At 39.2% G+C, this 20,975-nt stretch overlaps 1 protein-coding gene across 5 annotated transcripts in view; it reads right to left on the bottom strand.

Moving 5' to 3' along the window:
- Nucleotides 1–1,058: 1,058 nt before the first annotated feature.
- pald1a (phosphatase domain containing paladin 1a) overlaps nucleotides 1,059–20,975 on the bottom strand; it is a 64,330-nt gene continuing 44,413 nt past the window's right edge. For all 5 annotated transcript variants that reach the window (XM_063481975.1, XM_063481977.1, XM_063481976.1 and 2 more), the window contains exons 19-20: nucleotides 14,746–14,901; nucleotides 1,059–2,896 (exon numbers count right to left, since the gene is read on the bottom strand). In XM_063481975.1, coding sequence (XP_063338045.1) covers nucleotides 2,747–2,896; nucleotides 14,746–14,901 — 306 coding nt within the window. In that variant the 3' untranslated portion in view covers nucleotides 1,059–2,746. The remainder of the gene's footprint in view (nucleotides 2,897–14,745; nucleotides 14,902–20,975) is intronic.

The raw sequence follows: 20,975 nt of genomic DNA, 5'->3' as shown, positions 1-20,975 counted from the left end.
GTCTGCTGCAATTTCTGGATCCTTCAGAACCACTAGCTTGAGTTTCACATTGGGGAGTATCTCAATGAGTTTGGAAAGAATTTCAAAGGCGAGGGGCCGCTATATCATCCAAGCATGGTCCTCATGTCCTGGGCTTATCTTGACCTGGAGTCCAGTTGGCCACATGCTGCAACTGAATAGACCTTCTCCATATCTGCCAATTTTTCTCCATTGGTAAAGAGTAACAGTGTACAATAAGTGTTATGGTGAATTTATCTGTGCCTCAGGGCCTGCCAACCCTCTCACAAAGAGGGATGAATTAGCTCATAAAGTCTCAAACTCTACAGGAAGCCTTTCAATCTGGCTCACTTTGTTTCCATTTACAATAATCCAGGATAGGCTGTGGTGTGATAAAGTCCTAACAACTTCCGTAGTCCCGAAGATAAGCCTGCTATGCACTTACAAGACGGGAAGTGATCTGGGATATCAGACTTTCAAAGCAGGCCAGCGAAGCCAAGTGAGCTTCACTGATGTGCCGGCCGGTGGCTTTTAATCCTCACACAGGCCTCCATTGTTGAAACACTGACCATATTTTTTTAATTAAGACCTTACCTGTCCACATCAAAACGCAACTCAGATTAGTCTTTTGATCTGCCTAAGCTCTTTATTACTGTGTATGGAATATGTTAAGATTTCAGCCCAACAATGAATCATCTGTTTTGGGTAAATGTACGCTGCTCGATGCTCATAACCTGTCCTGCTCTCCGAGGTTGGCACCGACACAAAACAAAGAGGCCTCGCGGATATATGAGAGGGTTCTCAGCGGTGCGTATCTGCAGCAAAAGATGATGCTGAGATAAGGAGGAAAAAAGAAAGGAAACCGAGGAGGGAAGACAATCATTTGGCTCCATCGCAGGAGACTTCAGAAGCTTCAATAAAACAAGGCACAGAGGACAGTAGTGTGCAAAATAAAATCATAAAACCCTCCTATGCACAAAAATCCGAATCCTTGGTGCAGATGGATAAGTTTTAGTTTTCTCCACGTAAAAAAAAAAAAGATATCAAAAGCAGAAACTCTGTTAGATCTATCTGAAATATTTATTTTAGCTTCCAAACAAGAAAATAATTGGTACATACAGCAAATAAAAGACATTTACTCTGTGAAGAGTGCCTGTTAAAAAAGAAAAAAAAAACAATTAAATTAAAAGCCTAGCTAAGATATCAGGATCTCTTAGTATACAACCTGCACATTTGTGTGTTTAATCAAGTATCACAAAGATGGGTATTAGATGTTCCAACACAAACTGTGTATTTTAAATTTCTTCCCATTTTCAATCACCACAATGTTTTTGATAACTTGAAGGGTGCACTTTCATTATGCAATGCCACAATGAAACAAACAAGAATGACAGGTATCTGGAGGAACAATTGATCATTTTTGATCCTTTGATTTTTGCTTATCTTTCTGGTTATAAGGCAGGATTCATAATATAGCGGTAACATGCTCAAACAAAGAACATGTCAAGACTTTAAAGAAATCCTGCAGGGTTAAAGTTACTCTACAGATCTGGTGTTGTCATGCATTCAGAGAAAACAATGATGTAAATGTTTGAAAGACAATGCAACTTTAAACTCTTGTTCTAAACAGTGAATCATGCAGCTGTTTCCCTCCACTGAAGAAATGAACATCAGCTGCAGTTATGGAATGGTATATTTATCCACATCAATAAACACTAAGTGTATTTAAAAAAAACAAAAAAAAAAAACAAGTCACATCAAATATCTGCAGATGCTGTTTCCATCCATTAATTTTGCAGATGAATAATTTGAATCTGGGATGATGTGAAAGCTCCCCAAGCCAAGGTGGTATAAAAGTAACGCCTCCAAATGTACACATCAAAGGTGCTTTAAAGCTTTGCGGACTTCTATTGCATCAAGCTGCAGATGAGCAGCTTGAGGCTGTGTAGGAAGGCGAATTTGCATTATTGGTAATATATATGTGGACCATGTTTTGACAAGAAGGAAGAATGGGCAGAATGCAGAATCACATCACATGACAGAAGTAATTTTACAGCTTTAAACAAAGTTTAAAAACAAAAAAACACAGAGCGCTTCAAAGTCAAATGTAACACATAAAAATGTTAGTACCTGTATCATGACAGATATAATCAAATGTAAAAAAAAAAAAAAATCAGGTACAACAGAGGAACATATAAGTGCTGTCATATTTTAGCATCTTTGCAACGCTCAAAATCCTCTTATCAAATAACGTTTGGAAAACTCAACAGCACAGTTATTTAAATACTGACAGCTTCCATATGTACATAGGGACTCTTCTGAAAAAGTGGATCAGATGCACAGTGACATAAATTGTTGGAATTTTCTGATCTCCTCCTCCATAACAGCATTTAACTCTAGTTCTGGCTGAAGTTTCAAAGAGCTGTCGCAAGTGAGCATATTTTTACTGTGATTTAAAGAAAAGAAAAGAAAGGAAACATGTACAAATTAGTACATTAATAAATTCACTGATGTAAAGGCACAACTTCCAATACAGAATCTTGCTGAGATTTAAAGACTTTAATACAGCTAAAAACTGTTAACATCACAAGTGAGAAAAAAAAGGAAAAAAGCAGTAACATTAAACAACAGATGTTGTGAAGATATACAGAAAATAAGGGTAAATACGGAAGGCATAACTATGTTATTGTAAATGTCTTTTATTCTGAAAAGCACAGTACTGTCTTGGCGTATTCACAGTGATCCCCTCTCAGATGAACTCCCCGCGGAAAGGAAGTGACAGAATGTTTTGCTGTTGCCAGCGGCAGCGCAGCCTGGCCAGTGGCGTGTCCCTCGGGTTTTCAAACTCAGAGAAGCCCAGCTGGTTGAGGATGTCATAAACTCCGGCTCTGGCAGCCACCTACCAAAGAAACGCACAAAATATTAATGAACAGGCGACATGGCGTGCCAAGATTTTTTTTCTTCTTGTCCTTTGTGACCACACAAACACATGGACTTCCACTTTTTCAGCATGGTTTCTGATGGCTGCTAGATGCGCAGCTGTTATAATGAAAGACCAGGGCTCAACTCCGGGTTTGGAGAAGTGGCTGAAAAAGAATTCGGTTGTGTCACTTGGGTAAAAATATTAAGACCATACTTATTTTCAGCCAAAATCAGTGCAATAAGAAAAAAATTAAGCGGAAACCAAATCAGCCTGTAAAATCAGCTGAATAGTGTCCTCGTTGGTTTTGGAGGGAGCTTTTAAAAATCCTGATGACATAACGATGACATCAAGGTCATCAAGGACTTTTACTAGGAAATAAAGCGTTTAATGAAATTATTGAGAATTACTGACTTTGGATTGTGGGAAATGTAGGAACAAGCATTTTTCCCAGAACATAGCAGGCTCTGCTCCTTTAATTCCAGCATTCTTTTACAGTTACAATACTACTGTAAGTAACGAAAGTACCCTTTTAGAGAAGCAGAATTGACTTTTTAAGAGTTATATTATAACATATCCATCCTCTTCAGTCTCAAATACTCAGATCAATCTCATTTGGCAACCCCATGCAAATAAGTGAGCAGCCAAAACGAGCTTCGAGATGTTTAAAATGTAGATCATTTTAATTACTTTAAGCTTTACTCTAAAAATGTAAATATATACAAAATTGCATGTGGCACTGAGTGCAACTAGTTATTCATTTAAGAGTCTTCCTCAGATATAGTTAATTAGCCACACATTTATTGTATTAAAAAAAAAAAAAAAATGAATTGCTATTGAAAGTCGAAATGACTTCAGAGACGAACTGAAAGGTGAATCATCCCCTATCAGGAAGTCAATATAAATAGCTTGTATTTATTTTTTTAATAAGTAAAAATAGAATTTGTACCTGTAGACCTGAGTATGCCCACGCATGTTCTAGTCATGCTGAAGCAGTGATGGTGGCTCAAAGAATAGAGTGATTTGTCAAATCATCATAACAACAGTGAGTCACCCCTTATGCTTCCTGTCCACATCAGTCATCTCAAAGTTTCCACAATCATAAAAATCAAAAACTTTACCTCTTTCAAGGCCAATTTTAGATAATATGAACACTTGTGGTCTCATTTCCTTTGACAAAAGCGTGACCCCACTGCCAACTTGAATTTCATTTTGGGGGAAGAGGACAAAGTCACAGAGAGCCCAATCTGGGCAGTAAAGGTGGTGGCAAAAAAAGATTGTCTAGATGTCACAAAAAAACCCTCCTGCCTCCTCGGTCTGCTGAAGCACAATGGCACAAAGGCGCACACCACATTTCACGTGGTTTTTAAAGGACACTCTCCCTCAGGGCATTACAGTTAACATCACGGTAAGAATCTGACTTTGAGTGACAAATTCACAGAATCTCAACCCTATCCAAAAGAAAGAAAGAAAGAAAGAAAATGATGTTCTTCCTCCAGGCTTGAAGTGCTATGTATTGCATGTTTCGTTTGTAACTCATTACAAAATGAGTCACGAAATGAAGCTCTGGTAAGTTTGACACAAAGTCAATATTTTCTTCCTGAACTCATGAAACTGCACAGTTCACATGCAAGTGGTCAGAACAAGGCTTCCAGGTAGGGCTCTATAAATAGCAGCCACGCTTAAAACTCACAGAAATAATGGAAGTTTGCACTGGGTGTTTTTTCAGAGTCCATTAGCAGGAGATTTTCTTGAAATTTTTAAAGCCAATAACTCGCATGTTAGGTCACCACCAACAGTGTTTGAGTGAATGAAGTCAACAGCAAAAGCAGTCCAATATTTATGTGAGCCTAATTGAGTGCAATGCTTTACTTAATTTACACCAATTACCTCACTTATAAGTACCCAAATCCCTGCTGTAATGGAACAGCCTTGGAACAGCACCACGGGAAGAGTATATGCTCAGTGGACTTTGTCTGAATCTTTCCTGAATGAATGAGAACATATCTGCCTCCTGAGAATTCGGTGTTAAGCAGTAGGTCATACTGACTCACGGTCTGCTACGACTGATGGGAAACACCACAGACAACCAGAAACATCTGGCCATAAAGGCAAGCAACGTAAACAAATAAAAACAAAACCCAGTCAAAGCCGACTTCCCTGCAAAAACCTTTAACCTCTTAAGCCCCAACGCCCCCTGATACGGGGGCAAAAGGCAGGAGATCAGTTAGGCTTGGGGCTTAAGAGGTTAACTGCCCTATGACGAGTGCCCCAGTTTGCCCACTTTACTTTGAAGGAGAAGCCCCAGTGCAATGCACTAGACTGTGAAGTTCAATTCCCACATGTAAAAAAAACTATATAGTAAGAAAGAAAAATTGTGCTGGATTCCTTGAAAGGCACAAAAGCATTCAGAGTCATCTCTTCCATTATGCAGGCTCAGACTGAAATCGATACAGGACTCAGCTGAACCTAAATCTGGTCTATATAACCCTAACAGACATCCAGGGAATGACTCAGTGGAAGTAACGTGGCCTAAAATGCATTGCCAATTTAACCTCTCCCTTTTTCTCCTGAGGCAGTCAAGGAAGCTGCAAATTTTGGAGTAGAGAGAGAGAAACTTTTTGAACATCAGGGTAAATAAGGACAGTGTTTGAGGGAGCAAATTTGCATACTAAACAAAAATGAGCAATATAATTGTGGTCATATTCTCGGGGCTACGAGGGAATCCTGTACGTACGTGCTGCTGGAAACCCTTTTAAAAGTAGGCTGTCAGGTAAATGCTGAAGAAGACATATGGGAACAATGAAGAGGAATAATAGTATCAAGATATCCCTTTCACTAACAGTGATTACAGCTTAGCTGGCCAGCTTTGTGCAGAAATAAACACGTGCACCACAAAGTGTGGTCTGGATTATCTACTTGCTTACAATGCAAAATTCAAACCTTAAATACATATCACATAACTTCTGCTTTTGTGCAGTCGGCACTGGCTTGGTTCTTTAAGTTGGAAATGAGTGATCATGTAGCCTCTATTGTCCCGTCTTAATACAGCTTTTTAATAACTAGCTCATGCAGTCATGTACCTCTAATGTTTGTGTGCTATGAGTTCGTGGACAGCTAACAGTTCAAAAGCTGCACAAGTATTTTGATAGGAGAAACTGACTTAGTGCAGCGGAACCATTAGTCAGTCGATTTGACGCCCACATGAATCTCTGGATTTGTGCTGTTAACATGCATAGCCTGACTCATCCACCCCAGAGCCTGCCTGTCTAAATAAGTAATGTATGAAACATCAGAAAATACAAAACATCAACTTAGGGAGGCCCAAAAGAGCATATTAGGGGGATGACAGTGACTGCATACAGTCTTTGTGGAGTCAAAGCTGTTGGTGTTGATCCAGTTTTCTTCATTATTCTCTTGTTTTACAAAAAAAAGATAAATCCAGTAAAGCTTGTGACTTCACAGTGGATGCCAGCTGCAGTCAGACTAGTTCAGCTGTTGCAGCAGAAGGGATTTCAATGTGGCAAACAAAAAAGAATCCACTTACAAAACTCTCACAGCAAAATCCATCTGTCTGTTTTCTTCTGCTTATCCAGTTCAGGGTTGTGGGGGAGGGCGAGGCTTATCCCAGCTGTCATGGGGCAAGAGGAGGGGTACACCCTGGACAGGCTTTAAACTCTTCACAGTACTCACACATAAAGACAGACAACTATTCACACCTACAGTAGATTTAGAATCACCAATTAACCAAACGCCATGTGTGTTGCTAAGAATGTGGGAGAAAGCCAGAGTACCAGGAAAGAACCCCCAGACATGTGGAACACAGACATGGAACCTAAACCCAAAAAGACCCCAGACTATACTTGAGCCCAGGGCCCTCTTGCTGTGAGGAAACAGTGCTAAGCACCGCTTTAATAAAGTCCGATTCTGACACACTCGGTACTTTTAAAACTGACTTTCTAATCTGAAGAGGTTAATACATAACCACGTTCCTATCATCATCTATAGCCACAAGATGTGGGTAGTGACTGAAAAAGTAAGTCTGGGTAGAAGTGGAAAAAGTGAATTTAAAGTGTTGTGGTAATGCATTAATTACATGCCTCCGTGTGTTAAGTGTGTTAAGCAAATCCAACCAGGAGACGACTGCAGGGCAGACCCAATACCTTGAAGAAATTATGTTTTTTGGCTAAGGAGTTAAGCAAGTGTAAGGACGCTTAGTTTACCATCTCCAAAAAACAGTCAGGCTCATTAATATTACAATATACAAATATTACAAATAATTTGTAATGTACAGTAACTTTGTACCCAAAGAGAGGACGACAAGTCAACGTAGCATCTAGTGTGCCAAGATAAAAGAAAAATGAAGTAGCGCTGCCGGCAGATTGACTTTTTAAGAGTTATATTATAACATATCCACCCATCCATCCTCTTCAGTCTGAATGAATGAAGCTCTTGATGTACGACCACTGGAGAACAAGGGAAAGGGGAAATCAAGGCTGTGTTGCTGCACTTATGCTTCCTTTTGCACTGCTCACAACATTCCCTCCCCACACCACCAACATTAAGCAATGCAGAGGGCTGGAGGTCACTGAAAGCTGAGGTCATATAACAGTGTCTGTGTCATAGGAATTAAAGAAATAGATGCAAGTGTGAAACAATAGCGATCCCCTTCTGCAATAAGTAATTCCAGATATTCCAGATGTAATATTTATCTTCTTCAATCTCAGAAAACATTGCACACTGACACTGTGACGGTTTTCCCTTCATCGCATCCTTTTCAGTCTCTGTACACCTGGACACAAAAGTGCTTGAAAACAAGCTGTGATACCCTGACAACTTGCTACCGCACAAAAATCATTTTGAGGATTACAGTAACTCTTCTTATTTTTAGTGACTTTTATAACTATAAATAAAATGAACAACTTTAACATCCGCTGTTACTTCTCATGGATTCCTGGGACATTACTGTAACAAAACTAATTTCTCAACATAAATGTTAAAAAGAAAGTAATTAAGTTCCCCTCCACACTGTACAAAAACAAAACAAAAAAACTCAAAGTCAAACAATTTAAATCAGATTTGTTCTTTGAGGCTAAACTGTAGCATCATGCTCCCTCTGGTGCTCTCTGTTTGTAAAGTGGCCTTGAAGTTGTTGGCGTGTGGCGACCAGCTTCCTGGGTGACAGCAAGCAGAGCTGCTGGTGAGATATCTTTCATGTTTCATTGAAGAGATCACAAACGGTGCTGTGGAGCGGTGGGGGGCAGGGCAGCGAGGAGGTATTTCCCACAGTCGGCTATCTCAAAGGCTGCACATACCAGCCCGGTGCAGGGGGGGACAGGGAGGCCTCTGTGCCACACATCAAAACAGCTGGAGTGACTGATAGGGTACTACTTCTGCAGGCATCTGCGGTATGCACTGTACACAAGTCGAGCTATTGTGCAAAGGCCCGCACTTTTGATTAGCAAACATAGATTTCAATTTCAAAATCTAATCTGAAGTTTTCACTCTCATCTCAATACGCTGCCATGGCCATTGCCCAATGAAGTACAGTATTTGTCCCAATGTGCCAATTTAACCTCTGGCTCTTCTCCAGTAAGCAACATCTATTTAAAAACTTTGACAAATATGCATTTTTTTTATTTTTTATCCATCACACAATGCATAAATGTTACGGAGGCATCAGATTGCTCCCAAATTTCTTTAGCAGCATCACAATAAACCCGAAAATCCTGACACAGAGAGTCACAAAGAACTATCTTTAGCTAGAAGAAGAACATGGAGTCCTGCACCAAATGTTATGCCTATATCTCAATATCATCGAGCCGGTCTGGGTTAACATGAAGTCACAGAAAACTCTCAGATAGTCTAGCTCAAAATAAATTCTCTGCCAAGTACCTTGAAAAACCTGCCTACAAGTGTAACTGTGGAAATAGTGGGTAGTTGTAATATTATATTGTGAAAGCATCCTCATCTTCAGAACATATAGTTATGACAAAAGCAAAAGGGCAAAGTATATTAAATATATAAAAGGCAAAGGATGCTACCCTGCATGACTGGGAACACTGTGCTCTTGCTTAGTGGCTGTAGAGATCAAATTAGTCCACACACATACCCACGTACATACAGCCAATGTAGGATGCAGGACAGAATGTACCACTCTGAGCTGACAGGTTGTGTAACCATGGCTTCAAAAGCGTGACCAGCGATAGTGATGACCCCCCGACTGCTGCCTGTGGCACTGCAGTTTGTCATTAACGGTCCTGCCACGGTCACTGGTGATAGGCTAACGATTATGCCCCGAGGTTGGTTGGGGCCGATTGGCTGGGCTACTGCCAGATTGTGCTCCAAGTAGGCTAGTAAACACATCACAATACTGATGGTGGTGACAGAAATACTGATATTTTGAGATAATTCTTTAAAAAGAGGATAAAGGAAAAAACTGAGATATTTGGATGTTTGAATGTCTTTGTCACTACTGTCACAGCTGTAGCTGACATCACTGCAATATCTTCAAGCCTTCAAGTCCTTCAAGATCTCTTTAAGATGACATCTAATTCCCACCTTTATGCCAAATGCTGCTCAGGCCCGAGTCTGACAGGTTCAAATCAATATCTGCCTTTTGTATGTACGGGGTGATAAAGGGACATGCCTGCAAGGAGTGACATCATTCATTTTAATGATATACTTGCACTTCCCAGATATCATCTGTCACTCAAACTATGTCTGGTGCTGCGACAAGATGACAAACTTTCTTTTGACTAAGCTCAGACAAAATATACTAAACTCTTTGTATTTATAATATCTGTGTGAATAGAGGATCATTGTCAAATGTTATCCCACATCTGCATATTATAATACTTTCTCACAGCTTCTGTAAATATACATATAAAATGTAAGTAGGAGAATGAGAAGGGTTAAGAAAAAACATGCAAAAAAGCTACTGAGTATGTCAGTGCTGAAAATGCAGAGAAATCATCCACCGTTTGGTGTAATTTGTTAACATGAAGCAAAGGAACTGTCACATTGATTATGCTGTCAGTTCTGGTCATCAGGGAAATTAGATTTATGTGAAGTAGCAGCTCCCAAAAGCGCAGCAGCAAAGAGAACTTTCTTTAAGATGAGTTTCAGTGTGGAGTGATCTGCATATTAACACTGAACTCTGCCCTCTGATGGAAATGTGATAATTTGAAGTACCAATGTATGTAGCACTGATATGAGTTAGCAACAAACAAATTATCAGCTAATTATCAATAACGTGCCACAAGTCTGTAGTTTTTCACTTGTGATTACAGAATCTCACTTTCTGTTAACAACACAAAGTAAAATACATCTAAAATGGATTTAATAATAAAAACTGAAAAAGTGCCATTTGTTCATATCAGTGACAATTCAATTCAATTTGATTTATATAGCACCAAATCACAACAACAGTCACGTCAAGGTTTATTTGGTAAGGTAAAGACCTTACACTAATACAGAGGAAAACTCCAACAATCAGACGACCCCTGCTCAGCAACCACTTGGTGACAGTGTGAAGGTAAAACTTCCTTTTAACAGGAAGAAAACTCTGGTAGAACCAGGCTCAGGGAGGGGCAGCCATCTGGTGCTACCAGTTGACAGTGAGGAGGGAGACAGGATAAAAGACACACTGTGGAAGATTAATAATAACTAATGATTAAAGGCAGAGTGATGTATAAACAGAGGAGAAAAGAGATGAGTGAGGTGGGTCACCTGATCCAGCCCTAACTATAAGTTTCATCAAAAAGGAAAATGCTAGGTTAATGCTAAACTTTTTCTACTGCCTATTTAATTTTTAGATTGGAGGACATACCCTGTTAAAAAACAACTCCAAGATTCCTCACAGTGTCACTGGAGGCCAAGGTAATGCCATCCAGAGTAAACATCCAGTAAGATGCCATGTTTCTTAGTTTTTTTGGGCTGAGTACAGTAACCTCAGTTTTATCCTAATTTAGAGGCAAGGAATTCAAGATCATCTAGGTCTTTATGTCTTTAAGACCATCCTGCAGTTAAACTAATTGGTGTGTTACATGACTCCACGGCTGGATAAAGTTGGGTATCATCGGCATGAATGATGTATGCTATGCAATGAAAATGTATGCTATGCCTTCTAATAAAAGTGCCTAATGAAGCATGTATAATATAAATAGAATTGGTCCTAGCACAGAACCCTGTGGAACTTTATAATTAACGTTAATATGTGAAGACAAATATCAGGCCTTTATTTATATTTTCCTCTTTTCCCAGTATGCAAAGTGCCTGTCTTTTTGAAAAATGACTATTTTCCACAACACAAATCAATCATTATAGCATGAGATTTCATGTACTCCAGGATTTTCACATTATCTTGGAGATACTGGAGCTATCCTATGATTATGTGTAGGCTTTTTAAATGTACAAGAAAAACAAGTGAGTACATATATTGTATTAAATTTACATTGTTGATGCAGACTGTTTGAGCTCCCGCAATTTTTATTTTATCTGATCTTTATATTTTGACGATGCTTTACATTTTAGAATGTCAAAAAGGGGGTTTGAATGTTCTAGAGAAGGCAGACAGACCTCAACAACAGTCTGTGGCTCATTTGATGGCAGAGGTGTAGATGAAAAATGGCTGTGATATACCTATCTTGTTTCCCTCTAGACCTTGCCACTGCCCATAGAGGTGACAGTTTACTGTACTGGCTCATCTAAATAGATATGCTCAGTCATTTTTGTTTTTCTGCTCAGACAGGCCCACAGCTATCTTATCACTTAGGTTTTAAGGTTGTGTTTTAACAAACTGAACCACGTTATAAATTATGAAAAAAAGTCAATTTAATAGAAATCCTGATGACGCTGGGTTATCCTTTTATTAATCTGTAATTAATTTATTAGAACATTTATTATCTGCATGGAACTCATCCTAACTATTTTTGACTTCACAGCCTCTGTGGGCCAGCTGCCACTGTAAGTCAGTGGCGTGTTAAAAGACAATAAAAATACAACCCATTCATTTTTCTGAGTGCTTATCCAGTTGAGGGTTGCACGGGGGGCTGGACCCTATAACCGCTGTCATGTACAGCAAGGTGGCGTAAACCCTGGACAGGTCGTTGAGCCAACACAGAGATACAGATGCGGAGAAAGCTGTAGTACCCAAAGAGAACCCACACAAGCCAAGGTGGAACATGCAAACTTGCACAGAAAACTCCTCACTGTGGTTAGCACTAAAAAGATCTTCTTCTGTCAGCTGGTCCCCTTTGGGGTCGCCACAGCAGATCAAGTTATGTTATCCCTAGCATTCACTTCTGTGACACCAATCCTCCTTCACTTGGTGATTCACATGTTTGATTTGGCAAAGAATTTAGATGGGATGTCTTTCCTTATGTAACCCTCCCCATTTATCCAGGGTTGGGACCCACAGTAGCTGCACACTGGCTACATGTGTGGATGCTCCTTCAGAATGAATTTAAAGAAAAACTTTCCACAGGACTAATAAACAAAATGTCTTGAATCTCATTGCAAGGTAAAGTTTAATAAAAAAATAACTGAAAGCCTTCATCTTTTTTTCCCTTTTTTTGTAATCTGAAAAATGCTCTTTGGGACGTACAAGAAACTGAAGGGTGCACTTTCCTCAATATGTTTGACATGTAACAGCACAAAATGATTGTTTTTTATTATATTTCCAACTTAACAGGCACCACATCAGGGCCAGACCAGAGTGGTGTGTGTGTGTTTTTTACCAACAGCTATATGTCAAATTACAGACACGTCATTTTTTATATGATATTTTAGGGGTATTAATGTGTCTGTTGCCAGCTTTGCAGCAGTATCTCCATATTCCCAGTGTGTATGCCTCTATTTTCTCATGGCATAACTGGGCCATTAGAGTCACCCTGATGCACCACATATATTTGCTATTCATAACAGGAAGAATATGCCCCGATTGACCACGCATATTTCTGTGACAATTGTTTTCACAACGATTGTTCCAGTCTATTTTGGAATTCTCAGTTTTTCCTTTGAGTCTAATCCACCCCAATAAGGACAAAGAAGGAAGAGATTTTCATTCAGCAATTTTTAAACATTCCAGGGCCCACCTCCAGACTGTCTCCTCATGAAGAAGAATGGGAAATAGCCTTTAAGCTCAATGTCGAACATATCGTGTCCAAACATGACCAAGGCTTGTTTGATTGCTTTTGATCACAAGTTTTAGCGACTTCATTCTGACACGGTGATTCCAGACATTAAACTTTCATGATTTAGCCTGAGGACACAACATAGTGTGACGTTGACAATGATGACTGCTCCGTGGAAGGAGGCTGCAGGTTTTTGAAGAGCTTAGTGAAAAGGCGGGCTAAAAACAAGACATCTAACATCTTTAATTAAAACCGAATGCAGGAAAATTATAAATTAAACACAATGTTCCTTTATATTTAAAATCCCCCACCCGTGGGCTGATCACACTAAAATTGCTTAGTCGGTTTTTTGCTTTTCCTGTTATGTGATTTTAACATATTGCAAAATAAATTTTAATTGCTGTGTGTGTGTCTGTGTGTGTGTTTTGTGTAACACTTACAGACTACTCATTTGCTTGGAATGCACATAAATTCTCGACTTTTACTGTAGAGGCACAGCTGGCTAAACGATTAATGTGACAACAAAAGCACAGAGCTGAGACAATATGAAGTTGAGTGTGTCAAGAACCAGGCCTCAAAGGAATCAGAACCAGCTTGTAAATTCCTGGAGGAAGACTATTATGAATCTGTGGTAACAAGCTTACAATGTGCAGAAATGGAGCATGCAGAAAAAAAACGTCTGTTACTGATTTCCTGTTTCCAGCTTTTTCTATTTTAGGCTAATGATAAATGGCATTTGCATGTTACTGTGTTATTTACTGACAATGCTAAGGTGCATATTAGACTAGAAAACCTGCATGTTTTAGGCACTGCCAGACTAATACAGTAATGGCTCAATTATACTAGACTAAGAACAGAATGTCAATCTCCTTGTGACTAGGAAAAATTAGTGGTTGCCTGGTCATCAAATTGACTTTTTTTTTGCATTCAGCAATTGATTTCAGGTAGTTGCAGGGAAAGCTGGTTGCCAAGAGGGGTATGCATGCAGCATCCATAGCCTCTGAGTGACCACTTTCAATCATTAGGCGATTTCACAAGTCACTTGGTGGGAGCCAACCTCACTCCAAAAAACTGCAGTCCGACTGCAAGTACAATCATAAAGATTGGAGAAGTCTTCCAAATAACTGCGATTTATTTATAAACGCAGACATATTGCCAACAAAATGCAGTCAATCTGAGTCATTTTGCACTATATTATCACAAATAGATTGCATGCAATTTCTAACTTGACCCCATTCAATCTCAAACTGATCCCAGACTTATTGCTATCAGTCTGCTGATATAGATTTTATCCCCATCTTGACGCACAGAATTTGCTGGGAAAACAACAACTGACTGACTGTAAGTGGTCACAGACCTGATCCCTGTCTTCAAAGCAATGATGTCAAAAATGACGAGATCGCAAGGTCACTGGTTCTCTGTCAGAATAATATTAATCGTGCTCTAACCACTGTTTTCCTTAGTGGGACGTTAGCATTAGCAGATCCAGCATTCACAGACTAATGCTTCTGATATTCTGACTGTTTTTAAATGCAGTTGATAGTTGAATGAAGGAAACTATGAAAAAAACAAATCTTTTTTTCCTTGCATCTCACTCACCAAACTTTTTAATCCATTGATGGACCTAAAACAAATCCAATCTCATGTATATAAAATGCTTATGATGGTAAAAGCAGGGCAGAAATCTTGTACCTGTTCCATCCAAAGTGTGAAAGAGCGCTGCCACGAGTCCTTCTTCTCTAGATGCAGGTATGTGTTGAAGAGGATGAGGTAAATGTAGCGCTCCAGGTACTGCAGGCTTTTCAGGAGTAGCTGCTGACACTCCTTCTCTGTCTTACCACTTTTGATCTAAAGGAAAAAAAAGAGTAAACAAAAGCATATTAGGGTAAGTGAGCAAAGGACATGACATTTTTCCAATGTGGAAGAAACTGTTGTAAACAGCATCCATTTTTAGATTGGTACTCTGTGTAGTATTAAAAGCTATGCAGGCATATAGACTCTTTCTGTGTGTGTGTGTGTGTGTGTGTGTGTGTGTGTGTGTGTGTGTGTGTGTGTGTGTGTATGTGTGTGTGTGTGTGTGTGTGTGCTGTAGCTAGTTCTATGTCTCCAGCAGCCTCCTGCATGTGTCTTTTTGCATAATATTGAGCATTCTTGCCATCAAACCTGCCTTGATGGAGGCACAGTGTTCAAATCATTAAAAAGTTTCTGATTTTACAATCTGGGTGCATTCACTGAAGGAACAACTTTAATGGAAATATTTACAAAATTTTACCGAACTACAGAAGACAATGACAGAAAACATGATAAGAACAGCAGAGTGATTTCTTGCGTAACTTTTTCAGCTTCATTATCATCCCTGCTCCCCATCTCACTGACTGCTCACACAAACTTCAGTTCTGCGTGCCATCAACACATCGTTTAGTCACAGACTCCATCAAGTTATCAGTTCCACTGATAGAGTGTATATCCTCTAAACTGCATCGACAGCAGCATAACATTTGTGAAGATTAGTTATCAACAGTTTTCTAATCTTGTTGCAACAGGCACAACATCACTACACAGTAATTTAGTCCAACTCGAACTTTTGCAGTTTTACATTTTAAAAGTAAAATAGGTCTCAATTAGTGTCATGCCTAAAATAGCAGATACATTTTGCTAGAAAACTGTCCAAAGGTTTTAAATGCCAGACATTTAATATCTTCAATTCTTTGTGACTTTCATTTGTTCCGAAAAGTGGCTAGCTGTCATATCACAGTGTTCAGCTTCCCTAATTTAATCACAAATGGAATTAAATGTCAGGTTTCAGCCTGCGGATCACAGGGAAGAGTGGTCTTTCCTCCCTCCCACAATTATCAAATCTCAAATGAAGGATTTGTGAGAAAAATACATGCACAAAATGTAATAGAGGTAAGTGAGTGCAAATTAAGGGTGACATTAATATGAAGGCAAAGCAAAAGCAGATTATCATAATGGATAAGGGGTTCATATCAGTATTCCAAAGGGTAATTTTTAACTTCTAAAATTAAATAAGTAAATTTTAAGCCTTTAGTTAAAGTAACTCTAGTCCCAGAAGTCCAGCTTTGGTGAAGTGTTGACAAATAATACGTCATATATGGCCAAGGCCCGCCTATTCATGGTTAGGTATTTGCGGATTCGCCTATTCGATTTTTTCTGTGGAACGTAACTCCAAATTATTCACGGAAAATTTGCCTATTCGCTAATTTTTACATCGTCTTCAAGAAGCCATGAAAATTATACTAACAGTTTTCAACAGCAATGTACAGGAAGCAGATTTCTAAGGCTTTGACAATTCTGCCAAAGAAGAAGAAGCAGGACCACAGTCAACTCCTAAAGGTTTTCAGGTTAACTTCCACCATTACAGGAGTGTTCGTGCATAGCTGTAAGCTGTATATTTTTAAGGGTAATGTTGTAAGATGACTTCGAAATTATATTTAAGTGTTTAGAATGATAGTTTAAGATATATTTGGTTTTGAACTGTTAGAATAGGCATTTCTAAGCGTTTTCAGAGGGGGTCTCAAGTATTCGCGGATTTCAGCTATCTGCTTGGTAAACAAAGAACCAGCTGTCAAAAATTATAATAGTCGTGTTGAACGAGCCACATTTAACCCTCTCCTGCAGTATAAAAAACTTCAGTGGGATACAAATGTCAGGACACAGTACAGATTAACTAACTAGGGTTTGCACTATTAGTTGTGGAGGGGGTTGTTTTCTTCAGCCATTCTTCTAGAGAATTGCTGCTGTGCTTGGGATCACTGTCCTGTTGTATGACTCAGTTACATCCAAGTTCCCATCGGACAAATGGCCTCACAGTTGACTCAAGAATATTTTGGTATACAGAAGAGTACTCAATGACTGCAAGCTGCCCGAATCTTGTGGCTGCAAAACAAGCCCAAAATCAACCCTCCATCACTACACTTGACATTTGGTATGAGCTAATTGTGCTGATATGCTGTGTTTGGTTTTCACCAAACATGGTGCTGAGCTAAACACCTCCACTTTGGTCTCATCTGTTCAAAGGACATTTTTGCAGAAATCTTGTGGTTTGTTCCAGTACAAACCGAAGAAGTGCTGTGCTGGGTTCTGCTTCCTCAAGTGCATTTGATTAGCAAGCACCTGGCTGCTACTTACTTACTGTCTTAATTCCTATGGAAGCAGTAATAGTGTTTTTAGTTTTTCACAGGACTGTGTTAAATTAAAATACCTACTCTCTGTTTACTTCTGGTTTGGGTCATTCACTTTGTCTGTTTGCCAGTAAGATTTTAATGGCAGCAGATTCAAGCTAAGGAGGCTAAAAGCAGCACCAAAAACACTGAGGTGAGTTGACTCATTTGACTTTGTGTTAACATGCAATATTGTAATTCATATAAACCGTATATGTGTATAGAAAAAATATAAACTTCTTGAAGTTAAATTGTGATGAAATGCATCTATCCTGCTCATTCATGACATCATGTACAATGAAACAGACCAAACACCCAAAAATTCAATCTTAAATAGCCTTCAAATACCTTGCAATTAAATAATTTGGGTGACACATAAATTACTTGTGCCTAGACAGCTTCATGCTGTGTGTGATATACTTTCTCAACAGATACAATACCCAGTGATGTTTTTCCATTTTTTCTCCCCTTTTATCTGTTGAAGAAACCCATTATCAGTTGGCAGTTGGTAAGTCATCAGGCGAAACTGCTCAAAACATGCAATTATCAACAGGTACAACTAGGGCTGGGCCATATTATACCGTTCACGGTAATACCGGTATAATGTTAGGCAACAATAGGAAAATGAAATATCGCGATAGAATATGAGTAAAACGCGCATGCGCAGTGCCTTTGTTTTCATACGCACATGGCCGATTGTTGAGTGAAACAGATGAACCAGAATTGGTTTGTAAAAATGGTGCAACTTCAGTGATGTGGAACTGGTTTGGAGTTTGTCCGTCAGATACACGACAAAGCACATTTTTTTGCAGAACATGCAAGCGGGCCGTCGTTATTGCCGTATTTGTCGGACTAAGATGCTCTTAAATCTGGGAGTAATCTGGGTCCTAAACTCCGTATTCTTCAGGTCAAACAAACACTGCAGCATCACTGAGAGTTAAAAACTGTCTAAATTCTTTCATCTTTAATAAAACGATCAGCGTTGCTGCTTTACCAGGTGTAACTATGAAGTTTAACTTCCAGGCATCCATGAAAACAGAATTTATTACATTTAACGGAGTTAGAAGTTAGCAGGAAGCTAGCGGAAGTTAGCTCGCTAGTTTCGCTAGTTACCTAAGCATGAAATAGCATGTTCTGACTGAGAGATTTCTGAAAAAATTCAAACGTACAGCTCTGCTATCACGTCCAACATAAATGAAGACAGGAAACTAAACAGCAGTGACGTTTGTAGGGTTACTGAAGTTGGGCTAGCTGGTATATAATGATGTGCTTCGTGATCGCTAGCGACACAGCTATGTTAGCTTAACATAAACAGTGAAGCTGGAGGATGAACACTAACACTTTTCCACTTATAAAAGTTAACGTTAAGGTTCCTGATAGTTAGAGACAAATGCAATCGCATGGCAGGATGCTGTAAACGGACCAAACTTCAGTCAGGAGAACAACTGAGATAATCCATCCACAATATGAGGTTAGTCATTAATATACTGCAACAACATGGGAATAGAGCAGCTGTGATAGAATACAGCATTAATGAATCAATGGTACAGAAGTGGAGGAAGCAAGAAGAACGAGTTGAATAAAGTTTGATTTATCTGACTGCTTTGTTTCGCTTAATGTGCCTTATAATCCCGTGCACCTTATGGTCCGAAAAATACGTACTGCACACTGCAGTTTAATGTTGCAAAGCACCTCTTTTTAACTGCAGTGGATATTATACATGGTTATGCTCAGGATATGTCAGCCCATTTCTACTGGAAATGCCTTTTGGTTAAACTTTCAGCAAGGAATTTGCATTTACACTGTTAAATTTTTATATAGCTGTAATGCACATAAAAACCAGCTTCTTGTTTAAGTGAAAATAAATGGAAGGTTGTCTTTTTGCGCTAGTAATGTTGTGGAGTTGTATTTTGTCTCGCATCAATTATATCGTCAGTTATATCGTTATCGCAAATTTTCAAATATATATCGTGATAAATATTTTTGGCCATATCGCCCTGCTCTAGGTACAACCTAATTTTCACAATAGCTGTTTACCCCTGTGCTTTACCCAACTCTTCACCTCCACTCTTTTTAAATAACTGCAATAGTTACATGGCTATTCTTGTGATAATTACTTTCATAACCAAAACATATGGTCTGTACACTAGAGTACTTAGCAATCATCTAAAGTATATGATGCTCCAGTAACCCCCCTGTCGTTATTCAAGAGACAAGAAAACAGTATTTTCACAAACCCAATTCACTGTCTCGAGGAGGGAAAGCCAAGCAAACGTTGGACATAAAATGTAAAAAACTGAATGTATTAATTAAATTCTTCTTTTGAAAAAATGTATTTGGTTTATTATGTTTCTGACTAATCCTCTAAAAACCCTGCAGTAATTATTGAACAAATTAAAATACAAAATATTGGAGTTAAACACCAAACAAAGGCAGACCTCTGTAGCAGATTTTGAGCTATTACATGCAATCTCTTTCAAAGTAAGGTTAGTAATTGAGTTGTTTTTTCAATTATAGGCTGCGAACAACACCAAGGTGAATGCTGACAGGCTTTCATAAGAGTGCCGAGACAGTGTTAAGGTGCTTTCCCTTTTTGGCTTCTTCCTTCTGATTACTTAGAAGCCTTTAGCACTGCCAGGAAACAAAGTGACAAGGTCTGCCATCCAGGCACATACTGGATTGAATACCATGTCAGTGGAGGTTAAGAGAAAGTAAGTGCTTGGAGAAGTGCAGTATGGTTTAATGATGCTTTTTCGCAGTGGTCTTTGTTTTTGATGAATGAAGCTGAATTAAAAGGTTATCTGCTCCCGGTGTGCAGCAAAGGCATTTAGGGAGCTGTACAGAGAATATGAGTAGGTGGGCTAAAACTTTGGGTAATTTGAAATGTGCACAGCACACCATAATGCAATCATTCCAGAGCTGAATGACGCAGCAGACAGAAAGGGGGGTGAAAGGGGTTTCCTGTCCATTCCCAAACAGCTGTGGTTGGATCCCGGTTTTCCAAGCATCTGCAGCAGAGTGGTGGAGAAACCAGACCTAGGCAAACAATGGATGTGCTGTCTGTTTATCAACTCCCCCAAAGGAAGGGGAAGAAAGATGAAGAATATGCACACCTCATTTTTTTTTCAATATTCCTAAGTTAACACTGACCACAGCCAGAGGGCAGGTGAACGTATGTGAACCTGATTACCCTGTGCACCCTGCACCCCCATGGGGCTTTCAGCATTTCCTTTCTTAGCCAGAAAAACTACAATGCCAAAGCCTGGCACCTACCACTGCAACTGACTTCTCTCTCTCTCTGTGTCTCTCTCCCTCACTCACACATGCAAACACACACACTTACACACACAAGCTCAGTTTGCAAGGATTACATAATTCACACCTCAACAATCTCCTGAGCTCTAATTTGCTGGCTGCCATCTGTCTGTCTGCATCAGCAGAGCCATGTGTGCGGTTCAACGGCCTCTTGAGCACGATCAGAAATTCCATCAGAAGACAATGTTGGAAAGGTTGTGGTAAAGAAAGAGAGCTTTTTTGTGGAAACAAGTCAGTCTTGAACGTTTTAGATTTGCGTATATAACATTTTTAGCTTCTGGGACAATTCTTTACTCTTTGCTCAGCATTTTTCTTTTTTTAAACTAAGAACTACTTCTTGCTCGCTTTGTTGAGAAGAAGGTAGTCAGGTTTCTTAAAATTCTCCAGCTATTGCACGTTAAGTAGAAAAATTTCTTCTGAGTTGAT

Source organism: Pelmatolapia mariae, linkage group LG8 (genome assembly GCF_036321145.2).
Source record: "Pelmatolapia mariae isolate MD_Pm_ZW linkage group LG8, Pm_UMD_F_2, whole genome shotgun sequence".
NCBI classification, from domain to species: domain Eukaryota; kingdom Metazoa; phylum Chordata; class Actinopteri; order Cichliformes; family Cichlidae; genus Pelmatolapia; species Pelmatolapia mariae.
Note: the sequence above shows the minus strand (reverse complement) of the source record. Positions and strands in the feature narration are given on the sequence as shown.